This window comes from Colobus angolensis, unplaced genomic scaffold (genome assembly GCF_000951035.1).
Source record: "Colobus angolensis palliatus isolate OR3802 unplaced genomic scaffold, Cang.pa_1.0 Scaffold57, whole genome shotgun sequence".
Taxonomy (NCBI): domain Eukaryota; kingdom Metazoa; phylum Chordata; class Mammalia; order Primates; family Cercopithecidae; genus Colobus; species Colobus angolensis.
In genome coordinates, this window is record NW_012119265.1 from 11430269 (window position 1) to 11443636 (window position 13368).

General features: G+C 35.8%; 1 protein-coding gene across 2 annotated transcripts in view; it reads right to left on the reverse strand.

The window, feature by feature from the left end:
- KCNH5 (potassium channel, voltage gated eag related subfamily H, member 5) overlaps positions 1-13368 on the reverse strand; it is a 364433-nt gene that overhangs the window by 288095 nt on the left and 62970 nt on the right. For both annotated transcript variants that reach the window (XM_011961960.1, XM_011961959.1), the window contains exon 6: positions 11023-11415. In XM_011961960.1, coding sequence (XP_011817350.1) covers positions 11023-11415 — 393 coding nt within the window. The remainder of the gene's footprint in view (positions 1-11022; positions 11416-13368) is intronic.

Below are 13368 nucleotides of genomic sequence, written 5' to 3' on the forward strand. Positions count from 1 at the left end.
CTAGTTTTTTGTATTTTTAGTAGAGACGGGGTTTCACCGTATTAGCCAGGATGGTCTCGATCTCCTGACCTCGTGATCCGCCCGTCTCGGCCTCCCAGAGTGCTGGGATTACAGGCTTGAGCCACCGCGCCCGGCCAGGACATACATTTTTAAAAATCAACAAAGCCGAAAGCTGATTCTTTGAAAGGATTTTAAAACTCAGAAAACCAAACACCACACGTGCTTACTCATAACTCAGAGCTGAACAATGAGCACATGGACACGGGGAAGGGAACAACATACACCTGGGCCTGATGGTGGGGAGGGGATGCCAGGGAGTGGGAGGGAGAGCATCAAGAAGATTAGTTAACACATGCAGGGCTTAATACCTAGGTGATGGATTGATCGGTGCAGCAACCCACCATGACACAGGTTTACCTCTGTAACAGACCTGCATGTCCTACATGTATATACCAGAACTTAAAATAAAATTAATTTTTTTTTTTGTTTGGGCATAGTGGCTCATGCCTGGAATCCCAGCACTTTGGGAGGCCAAGGCAGGCAAATCACCTGATCTCAGGAACTCAAGACCACCCTGGGCAACGTGGTGAAACCCTGTCTCTACCAAGATACAAAACATTAGCCAGGCATGGTGGCATGCGCCTGTAGCATGAGAATCACTTGAGGCCAGGAGGCAGAGGTTGCAGTGAGCTGAGACTGTGCCATTGCACTCCAGCTTGGGTGACAGAGTGAGGTTCCATCTCAAAGAAAAAAAAAAAAAATTAAAACAATAAGCCTCTAGTCAGGCTAACAAAACAAGAGAGAGAGAAGATACAAATTACTAATATTAGAAATGAAAGAGGGGACACTACTACAAATTCCATGAATACTAAAGGGATAATTAAGAAATACCATGAACTCTGCCCACAGATCTGATAAATTTGATAATGAAATAAACCAAATCCTTGAGAGACACATCTGCTAAGACCCACACAAGAAAAAAATAATCTGAATAGAACTGTATCTATTAAACAAATTGCATCAATAATTAATAACCTTCTAAAACACAAAGCACCAGGCCCAGATAGGTTCACAAGTGAAATCTATCAAACATTTAAGGAATAAATTATACCAATTTCCTCCAATGTTTTCCAGAAGGAGAGGCAGAAAGAATACTTTCTTATTCATTTGATGAGACCAGCATTACCCCAATACCAAAACCAGACAAAGATATTACAAGAAAAGTGCAAACCAATATCTCTCATGAACGTAGATGTAAAAATTCTCAACGAAATATTAGTTTTGTTAATATTCAATTTAAAAATTTTTAATCTAACTATGTATTTTAAAAAGTATACACTGTGACCAACTGGATTTGGTTCTAGGTATGCAAAGCTGGTGCAACATTTGAAAGTCAATTAATGTAATCCATAACATCAACAAACTAAAGGAAAATGACATGATCATATCAATGGATGTAGATAAATCATTTAACAAATCCAACATCTATTCATGATAAAATACTCTCAACAAACTACAAGAGAAAATTCTTGAACATGATAAAGAACATCTAAAAAAAAAAAAAACCTACAACTAACATCATATTCAAAAGTGAAAACCTAGAAGCTTTCCCATTAAGATCAGGAACAAGGCAAAGATGTTCCCTCTCATCACTTCTTTTCAAAATCATCGTGGAAATTCTAGCTAATGCAATAAAACAAGAAAAGGTACACTTACTGGGAAGGAAGAAATAAAAATGTTATTGTTCACAGATGATTATCCATGAGATGAGATAATTATCTATGTAGAAAATATGAATAAATTGACCAAAAACCATGAAACTCATAAGTAATTATAGTAAGGTTCCAGGTTACAAGGTTAATACAAAAGGCAATTGCTTTTCTGTATACCAGCAAGGCACAAGAGGAATTTGAAATAGAAATCATAATGCCATTTACTTTAGCCCTCCCCAAAATACTTAAATATAAATCTAATAAAATGTGTAAATGATCTATGAGGAAAACTACAAAACCAATGAAATACATCAAAGAAGAACTAAATAAGTGAAGAGATATTTCATGTTCATGGATAGTAAGACTCAATATCGTCAAGATGTCAGTTCTTCTCAAAATGAACTAGAGACAACAAAAACCCAGTCAAGAACCTAGCAGGTTATTTTGTTGATACAAGTAGACTGATTCTAGCTTATATGGACAGCGAAAAAATTCAAAATAGCCACTACAACATGGAAGTTGAAGAACAAAGTCAGAAGACTGATGCTACATGACTTTCAGACTAACTATAGAACTATGGCAATAAAGAAAGTATGGCACTGGTGAAAAAATAGACAAACAGATTAACTGATCAGAATAGAGAATCCAGGAATAGACCCACATAAATATAATCAACTGATCTTAGAAGAAGGCAAAAAGGCAATGCAACAAAACAAACAGTCTTTTCAAAAAATAGTGATGGAACAACTGGATATCCACACTGACCCTACACCCTTCATGAAATTTAACTCAGAATGAATCGTATAAAATATAAAATGCAAAACTATAAAACTTATGGGAGATAACATAGGAGAAAATCTAGATGACCTTGAGTATGACAATAACTTTACAGGTACAACACCAAAGGCACAATCCATGAAAGTAATCATTGATAAGCTGGACTTAATTAAAATGTAAACTTCTGCTCTGCAAAAGTCACAGTCACAAGAATAAGAAGACAAGCCACAAACTGAGAGAAAATATTTGCAAAAGACATCTAATAAAGTACGATCATCTAAAATATAAAAACTCTTAAAACAACAATAAAAATAAACAATGGACAAAAGATCTGAACACACATCTTACCAAAGAAGATATTCCTATGAGAATTAAGCATATAAAAAGATGTTCAGCAACATATGCCATTTGGCAAACACAAATTTTAAAACATCAAAACAGATACATTTAAACAGATACCACTACACACCTATTAGAATAGTCAAACTCCAAAATACTAACACCGCCAAATGTTGGCAAGGATGAGGAACAACAGAAATTCTCATTCATCGCTGATGGGAATACATAATGTTGCTGCCACTTTGGAAGACAGACAGTTTGAAAGTTTCTTACAAAATTAAACATAGTCTTACCATATGATTCAGCAATCATGTTTCTTGGTATTTACCCAAATATGTTTAAAACTTATGTCTACATATAAACCTGCACATGAATGTTTATAACAGCTTTATTCATAATTTTGACAAAACTTGGAGGCATCCAAGATGTTCTTCAGTAGGTAGGTGAATGAATAAATAAACTGTGATACATCCAGACAATGATATGTTATTCAGCACAGAAAAAAATAAAAAAAAAAGAGCTAACAGGCCTTGAATAAACACAGAGGAACCTTACATGCATATTACTAAGAGAAAGAAGCCAATACGAAAACACTACAAACTATCTGATTCTAAATATGTGACACTTAGAGAAGCCAAAACTATTGAGACACAAGGGATCAGTGATTGCCACGGGTTAGCAGAGAAGGGGGAAAGAATAAGCAGAACATGAAAAAAATTTTAAGACAGTAAAACTAATCTGTGCGATGCTGTAATGGAGGACACATGTCATCATACTTCTGTCCAAACCCATTAAAGGTACAAAATCAAGAGTGAAAGCCACTAGAAACTATCAACTCTGGGTGACAATGATGTATTCATGTGGGTTCATCAACTGTAACAGATGTACCACTCTGGTGCGGAATTTTCATAGTGGGAGAATCTATGCATGTTTGGGAGCAAAGGGTACATGGGAAATCTTTGTACCTCCTCAATCTTGCTACAAACCTAAAAGCAGTCTTAAAAAATAAAGTCTGTTTTTAAAAAGGTTCACACTCTTTACAAAGTTAGATTTAAAAGCAGATTGCTCAGGACTCTATGTTGGCATGCTATCATCAGCTGGGGATCACAGTGAAAAGAAAAATCAACCAATTCCAAGAAGGATTGGCTAGTGCTATGGTTTGATAGGTTTGTCCCCTCAAATATATATGTTAAAACTTAATCTTCAGTGTAATAGCGTTGGGAGAATGAGGTCAAATAGAATGTATTCAGGTCATGAGGGATCTGCCCTCATGCATGGATTAATTCCACTGTAAGAAGGGCTTGTAGAAGCGGTTTGCTGTCTTCTGCTATGTGAGGACACATCATTTGTCTTGTCTGCTCTTCTGCCTTCCACCATGTGAGGACACAGTAGGAAGGCCCCCGCAAGACACCAGATGCCAGTGCCTTGGACTTCCTAGTCTCCAAAACTGTGAGAAATAAGTTCCTGTTCTTCATAAATGGCCCAACCTGTGGTATTTTGCTATGGCAGCACAAAACAGACTTAGACAGGCAGTATTTATATGGATTTAATGAGAATAAAACTAGGAAAACAAACAGAAAAATTAGGTACATCCTGGTTACACTACTCAAATATTATTTTAAATTATCTATACACTTTAATGAAAAGGTAATGGCAAGCCAACTGTATTAAATAACAATTTCTAACATGCTATTCTTTGCAGAAAGTCTGAGATGGCAAGAAAAAGGGACAAAGAGGATTCTGAGCTGACAAAAGTTACGGAAGTCTAGAAGCATAATTAGCCTCTCTGATTTCCTATTCTTGTTTTAATGACTAGATCAGAAATAAGGATTATTAATGTAATTATATAGGATAAAGTGAAATAATGCATGTGGCAGCTTGACAGGTATAATTCATGAAAAAACAATAATTTAGAAAATTATTTTCCATAAACTTTTCTGAAAATTAAAAGTATTTACATACTTCCACTTAGTAGTCATTGTTCTATTCATTCTTTCTTCTAAAGCGATACATGAGTTATCTTTTCTCAATTTCATTTTTTGATCTAGTTTTTATGTTTATCACTTATTAAGACTACTCATTATCATCAAAATTCCCCATGTATCATATTTCCTAAATCCTCCTATGCTACCAAACTGCATGTTATCTGCAGCTGCTCCATCTTTGATGATGTTCTATGGCTCAACTCCCTCTAATCTCTGCAAATTCAGGCTCCCTGAACCTCCCAAAGCTGTATTCCAATGCATACTACAAAGAAGCTCAATCCTATTCTTTGGATTCTTAGTGACAACATTCTTTTACCCTCTGTTTATGGCTTTTAGAACATTTATGTTCCTTCTTTTCAAACAGAATGCCTTCTTCAATGGAATCTATCTTTTCTGCCTCACAATCTTCTTAAAGAATCACATATTCAGTTCATGAATTCCTAGTAAACCAAACTACCTTCAGAGAGCATGTTGACAATCTCGAAAATAAAGAATGTTATTAAGTCTTTTATGTCATTCTGCACTTGCATCATGTAAAAGGATTACATCGTAATTTTCAGACTCATATTCTCTCTTATTCCCAAGACACCATTAATGTACTTCCTCTTCAGGTTTAAGTTCTATTTTATTTTTATGTCATTGTACAACTTACTAAAACCTTGCTAACATTTTACTGCTTCATGTCAATAAGTCACCACTATACGTTAAGAGCAATGAAGAAATACCAAGGAGATGGAAGACACATTGTTCACCATCACAGGATTTATAATCCAGCTGAGGAAACAAACATACAAATGAAATAATCATACCCCATCAGACTAGCAGAATTCTACAAGCAAAATTTATTAGTATCCCTTTTCCCATTTATTCCTTATAACCACCTTGTGATATAAGTAATTTAGCTATACACTCCTTCCCTTGTTTTACATCATGGAAACTGAGAACCAGAGTAACCCTCTCAAAGTCTCAAAACAAATATGTCCTAGACAAGGCACAAGACTCCAGAACATCCAACAGCTGATATAGTGCTTATGAACACACACAAATCAACAAAAGAAAAAATATTTTTAACTATATTAAGATGCATACCTATACAGATGAAATATGGTGAAGATATTAATTAAAGCTGCTTGGGAATGATGCAGGCAGGCTTCCTGAAAGAAATATGTTCCAGAAAGGTGAATGTTATAATAAGGGGTAATAAAGAGCCAATCTACAGGAACTGACCCAGAAAGAAGGCGAAGAATGCGTAAAATAGTATGAATGAAGAAGCTGATAAACGTGGATAAATCTAAATAAGAATTGACAATTAAATATTAATAAAACAATCACAGATTAAAAGGAAAAAACGAAAAATAATGTAGGCCCAAAATAAAAGACAATAATCATTTGAAAGATGAAGGGGAACAGAAGTGCTTGAATTAAATGAAGAAAGGTAAAGATACTTAGAAGCTTCTGGAATTTAAGTCAAACACTGATGTTAAAAATGTACAAGTAATCGATTAACAGAAAAAATTCCAAACCAGTAGGAGGAATCCAAGAGATTAAAGAAAAGTTCAATCAATCCAAAACCTGGAAAAACAAAAGGAAAAAGAAAACAGCAAAAACAAAGATAAGAAAAGGCATTTAAAAATAGAAAATAAGATGTACTAAGTAAATCAAAACGTAATTAATCACAATCAATGTAAACAGATTAAACTTGCCTGTTAAAGAGACTTTCAGAATCTATACACTACTCATAAAATATATATCCAGAAATACACAGACCAAATACACACCAACTACACAAAAGCAAATTTAGCTATAATAGTATAGAGCAAACTAGACCTTAAGCAAGGAAGGCATTATTAGGGACAAAGAACATTAGAAAAATGTGGAAGAAATCTCCCAGAAAGTATAGCAAAAATATAAAGGATTGGAAAATAGGAGTTTTTTTTTTTTTTAAAGGAAATTACAGGAGTGGTCCCATAGGTACAATATCTGAATAAAAGGAGTTCCAGAAAGAGAGAAAATTTAGAAAAGTTCAGAGGGCTGGAGAAAATCATAATAGGAAAAATATCGAGACAGTAGCCATGTTTTTTCAGACTGAAAAGGACCACTTAGTTAATACCCATCAAAACTGATGAAAATAGATCTGCACAAAGGTATATTATCAGAAAGTTACAGAACCTTGGGACAGAGAAGATATATGAAACTTCCAGAAAGAGAAAATAGGTCACACGTAAAGGACCAGAAATCATAATGACTTCAAGTTTCTTATCAGAATTACCGGGAGATAGAGTACAATGGCATTGTATCTTTCAAAATTCTGAAGGAAAATTATCTCTAGCCAAGAATATTATGGCTAGCTCAACCATCAATTAGGTGAAAGAGTAAAGAGAGGTTTGTTTAAGAAAATGATATTGACAGAATATCTCTTGCATCAATGTAATGAAGGGAGATTTAGATAATTTTCAGAGAACTTTGAGGCTGAATTAGTGATAAGAACATAGAAAACGTAAAATCAGACAGTTATCAGCTCCCAGAAAAATGGAAAGTGCAGAAAAAGAAAAGTAATTACAACATGCTGCAAGGATCAGGAGAAAGTGCATATTTGCAGTCATAATAATATAAACACTTGGCAGGGCCCAGTGGCTCACACCTGTAATCCCAACATTTTGGGAGGCTGAGGCGGGCGGATCACTTGAGGTCAGGAATTCAAGACCAGGCTGGCCAACATGGTTAAATACTAAAAAAAATTTTAAAAATTAGCCGAGTGTGGTGGTGTGCATCTCTAGTCCCAGCTGCTGTGGAGGTTGAGGCAGGAGAATCGCTTGAACCTGGGAGGCAGAGGTTGCAGTGATCATACCACCGCACTCTGGCCTGGGTGACAGAGCAAGACTCTGTCTCCAAAAAAAGAAACAAATTAATAATAAAAATATCAATGCTTAATATTTATTGAATCAAAAGGATGATACATTGTGAGAATGAGGTGATGAAAATGGTGCATGTAAATAGTAAGAGAAGGTAGAAAGGGGAGCTAAAATCTCACCTTTCATAGTGAGAAGTCAAAGACAAAACCTAAAATTGACAAACCAAGAGGTAGATATGTAGTCACATTGTTTGGTGACATGGAAGCAAATAATAAAAGAATCCGCCGAAAAATTTGAAAGTGGCACTCTAGGGTCTTCTCTTTTTTAAAATGAGACATTGCCAACTGTTCTTTATAGAGACTTTACCAATTCGTTCTCCCCTGAGCAGTATATGAGAGTGACGCACCACATCCCACTTGATCAAGTGAGGTCCTGTAAGGAGTAGATGCCAAGTCAGGGTTATTTACGCAATAATTTTACTGACGTAAATGCCTGGGAAGGACAAAATGGGGAGGAGGGGAACACGAAGAGCCTTTGGACTACAATGCAAGTCTAACACCTGTGAAAGAGGGAAGGAAGACTCACGTAGGAAGAAAAAGCTTAAACTTTTACATAATAAATGGACAGTCCCAGAGCAAAAGTTGCACCTATGGACAAGTTATAGTATTCCCACCATACTCAGACATTGACGGGGAGCAGCCCTGGGGAAATGTGTGAGCCCAGCTTCAATATGTGAGCTGCAGCAGATCAGAAAAGGCAGCAGCCTTCAGTTAACTGTGTTCAGTGCTGTGTTGGAAAATGATTAACAACTAGCTCTACAGAAAGTTTTTTAAAAAGGCCTTGATTTGTAGCTTTTGCTACTTTCTGTGGTGTAAATACTCCCACTGTGGCTAATTTCAAGCTACCACTGTGAGATCACTAAATGTTGAGTTAAGAAGAGATGCTAACAACAGGCTTTCTAAAGCCAGGAGCTGGACCGAGGGTGCCGCTGACTGTACTCCACACAACACGTGTTTACGAAAGGAGATTTGAGCAGTGTGCCTACTTAGCTACTACACTCAATAGCCTAGCGTTCTAATAGTTTCGGTCTTTGCAGTGTAATAAACGAAAATTGTATTTAGTGCAGATTTACTTTGCATTTCTTGAATATGAGCAAAATTGAGGGAATCTTTTAATATAAATATTATTGCAGTATTACATATAATTATATATGTATTTATTATTATACAATATATTTACTGCAATACTAATCAAACCAATCTTTTGATTATTTTTAATGGACAGAAATTAAAAATACATGTAGAACATGATGTCTTTAAGTACGTATGCATTGTGGAATGACTAAATCTAGCTAGTTAACATATGTGTTTCTTCACATAGTTATCATTTTTGTGGTGAGAACACTTTACACCCACTTTCTTAGCATTTTTACAGAATGTAGTACATTGTTAACTATAGTCGCCATGTTGTATAATAGATCTCTTGAATTTAGTTCCATCTAACTGAAGTTTTGTATTCTTTGACCATCTCTCCATTCACCCCACCCCCTGGTTACCATCATTCTACTCTATATGAGATGAACTTTTCTAGATTCCACATGAGTGATTCTTTTTATTAAAATCTTTAGGGCTATGTTCTAAATAACCAAGCTATTAATGTAATCATCTGTGTAGTGTGCAAAACATAAATATTGCTTATTGGCTTATTGTCCCCTATTATGTGATTTGCATTTTTAAAATTAACTTCTTTAACTCACTTCAGAAGATAAATTTGAAAAAAAAAAAATCTTTAAAAGCTTCATGTAGGTGGACTCAAAACTTGGAAAATGAATTACTATGATTTCTTTTTTGCCATAATTTGTAAAGTAATAATTACATATACAGTATGAAAACACAATGTCTATATTAAATTTGGGGGAAATAATATTTGTATTATTATAGTTGATTGAATGTAAATATTTTATGGAAAAAGTCACTGAAGAAAAGTTTCAATCTATCTCCCAACACACATAGAGAAACAATAAGATATTATAATGTATAATAAAAATAATAACAGAATAAGGAATTTTCCATTGAGCAGTCTACAGAGTAGAATCTATAGGAACATCTTAGGACAATTAAGTTAGTAATATTACCATTATTAACACATTTTAATAATAGATATATTCTATACTCTCTCTTCTATGTATCATGAATTGAAATTACTGATTGTATCCTATTAGCTTGGTGTAACAACTTAAATATCATCTGCTATTAACTTAGAGGCTGAGAAGCTGCGAATGAAGTAGTCTTTTAAGTTTTACATATTTTAATTACTTCTAGGTGCACTGATAACACTGAAGAAGCAGAGTCTTATATTAGACCAGACATCAGAAGTCATCTGACATGGTTTGGTTCTGTGTCCCCACCCAAATCTCATCTCACATAGTAATCCCCACATGGCAAGAGAGGGACCTGGTGGGAGGTGATTAGATTATGGGGGCAATTTTCCCCAGGCTGTTCCCATGATAGTGAGGGAGTTCTCATGAGATCTGGGGGTTTTAAAAGTGGCAGTTTCCCCTGTGCTCCTTTCTCTCTCCTGCCGCCATGTGAAGAAGGTCCTTGCTTCCTTCCACTAGGATTATAAGTTTCCTGAGGCCTCTCCAGCCATGTGGAACTGTGAGTCAATTAAATACCTTCTGTTTATAAATTACCCAGTCTCAGGTTGTATATTTATAGCAGTATGAAAATGGACTAATATGTCATCCAATACCCACCAATATATTCAGACAAAATGTAAAGCAAAAGCTATGAGGAAGAAACCAAAGTGGCAAAAATTCAAGAATTGCTCTTTCATAAAACTTTCTTTATCTTTATATTAACTCTACCACTGTTACCATAAGCATCTTGAGAGGAGCAGTCAATAGATCTGTGAATGAATAGAGTTTTCAAATGCTGCAGCTTTTCAAAGAAAATATATCTACTTATTAGGTTGTTATAAAAGTAAATGTGGTTTTTACCATTAAAAGTAATTGTGAAAACCACAATTACTTTTGCACCAACCTAATATCTTCTTTCAATCAATTATGTAGTTTGTGAACCGTAGTTGACTTCAAATGCCACCACTTTTCTTCTCCTCCACTTCTTCCATTCACAACCTCCAATTCCCAGTAATTAGTACTTTCAACCAGATACCAAGGAAAAGAAATAGATGAACAATAACTTAAGGTGATCAAATGCAATAACTTTGGGCAAGGGTTTCAAGAAAGTTGAAAATGCTGGCTAAAAAGAGCTTTGGATTATCTGTGGAATCCATTTATCCTGATGTTTTCAAAACATATGACCCACAGTACTCAGAAAACCAAAACAAAAGACTTACCTCATCCACATTTTCAAAGGCATTGATGATGTCATAAGGTAAACAAGACAGCAGATCGATCACAAACCAAGTTTTCAGATAGTTCATCCTTATGAGCTTAGGGTCAGAAATGACCTCTCCACCAGGCCCCACGAAAGTTGTGTGAAAATTTAAAACGATGTCAACCAGAAAAATAACGTCCACCACACTATCCAGTACCAGCCAGGCTATGTTGTTCTGTTTTGTTTTGAAGGAAACATTATAAGGAACCATAATGGCGGTGTAGAAGGTAAGAATTAAAATCACCCAATCCCAAGTAGTTTTAAAAGCACAATAATGTAAAATAATGTGTGGTGGCGTCTTTGGCGCTTCTTGTTTATACTGAGGAAGGATATCTGATCCCAGCTGAAGAACCTAAAAGAGAGAAAATGTGTTTATATATGACTAGGTTATCTCTGCACAGTCAGTGATGAGTTCAAATCTACTGGCAGTCAACCCACAGCCAGTCATGCTCCACAGTCTTGCCTCCCTCTTTTCCTGAGTTGTCCTAAAATTTGTTCACAGGAAGTCACTCCAAGTCCAAGAGCTCTACCAAAGCTGATCTTTCTGCTGTTCTGTCTGGCCTGCTCTGACGCAGTAGCCAACACTGATCCACAACACTGCTAGATGTCCACTTCTTCAAGTGCCTCCAGCACACTCACTCTGTAAGCCCCCCTAGAATCACATGGCTCTCACGGACTGTCCAGCAGTTATTTGGGTGACACACCATTATCTATTCTTCATACACATTTAGCACCTCGGGAAGCATAACTTTGATTCTGATGGCCTCGCTGGACCCCGGCATCACACTGTTGGTGATGTTGTTGTTGAATGATACTCAGCAAGGGCCCTGATGGCTGGCACAGCAAGGATTGTAAAGGGTATCACCTGTTTTTTCCCTTTCTCCCTTAGATTTGGACTTAAAGAATATTGTGTTTCTTGCCCAAGCGCAAATTTCCTTTAGGGAAAAAAATATTAAATACTCAAGTTTGTTTCTGTATACCTATTTGACAAATGGAAAAATTTCAGCGTAAGGTTATATGAACCTTGAATTATACTAATTAGGTCTAATTACAGTAGAAAAAAAAGATAAAAAGCAGATGACAGAGCAAGAGTAGAGGTTTGTGTATCCCTGGGCAAAGGTAACCAACACAAGACATAGCATTGCCTTCTGGAACCTGGAACCTGGGAATTCTAAAAAATAGTTGAGGCAAGCAGATCACGAGGTCAGGAGATCGAGACCATCCTGGCCAACATGGTGAAACCCCATCTCTACTAAAAATACAAATATCAGATGGGTGTGGTGGTGCGTTCCTATAATCCCAGCTACTCAGGAAATGGAGACACTAGAATCACTTGAATGCAGGAGGCAGAGGTTGCAGTGAGCTGAGATTGCGCCACTGCACTCCAGCCTGGCGACAGAGCGAGACTGCATCTCAAAAACAAAAAACAAAAAAACAAAAAAAACAGTTGAAGGGGTAAACCAAAAACTTCTGCCCTTTGCCATCAATGAAGCCAAAGACACTGTATGTGTTAAAGAGTTTGGTAAACTGAAATTTTTAAATATTTTCAACAGCTTTGCCCATCATATGTATTCAGTTACTCAGTGTCTCTAGGACTAATGGGACCCAGGAGGTAGGAGTCAAAAAGTCCAAATCATAAAATCATAAATGCATTAAATATTTAGATGTAGGAATGGATAAAAATAAAAATACTTGTTAGCATGTAACTCTGAGTTATATGCCAAAAAACAAAACAAATATACTAGCATCTTTGGAAGCTTGGGAGAGTATCCTAAAGTTCCTCTCACATACAGAACTTATGTATCGGAAAACTAAGAATATAATATCCATTGTTACTATTTTTTGATATGGAAAACATCATTGGTGGTCTCTTTAATTGTATGTTAGAATTGTTGTTTTTATTTTGAGGTTTGTAAGAATACTTGCAAAGATATTTTATGTATTTGCCATTATCAGTACCTCAGTTATATTTTTCCCATGATGTCTTAAATTACTTAAGAGCAAATTATCCTACCAGGAGTGTAAGTCATGTTGGGGTGAAGCATTATATATATACAATTGTACATAATCGTGGTTTTTCTTTTACCTTTCAACCACTGGCCTGTCAGTTCCAATTTCATTGTGCTACACATGAAAATTGCCTTCATATTCAATGTTAGTAGTTTACCATCTATATATACACAGTCTATGTTTAACCACAAATAAATCAAACTTGGGAAATAAGAATAAACTCAGTGCCAGGGTGCATTACCACCTTCATGGACCCTAAGCCTTTGTTCCTTCCTGGACTCCTTCATGGTGAAAC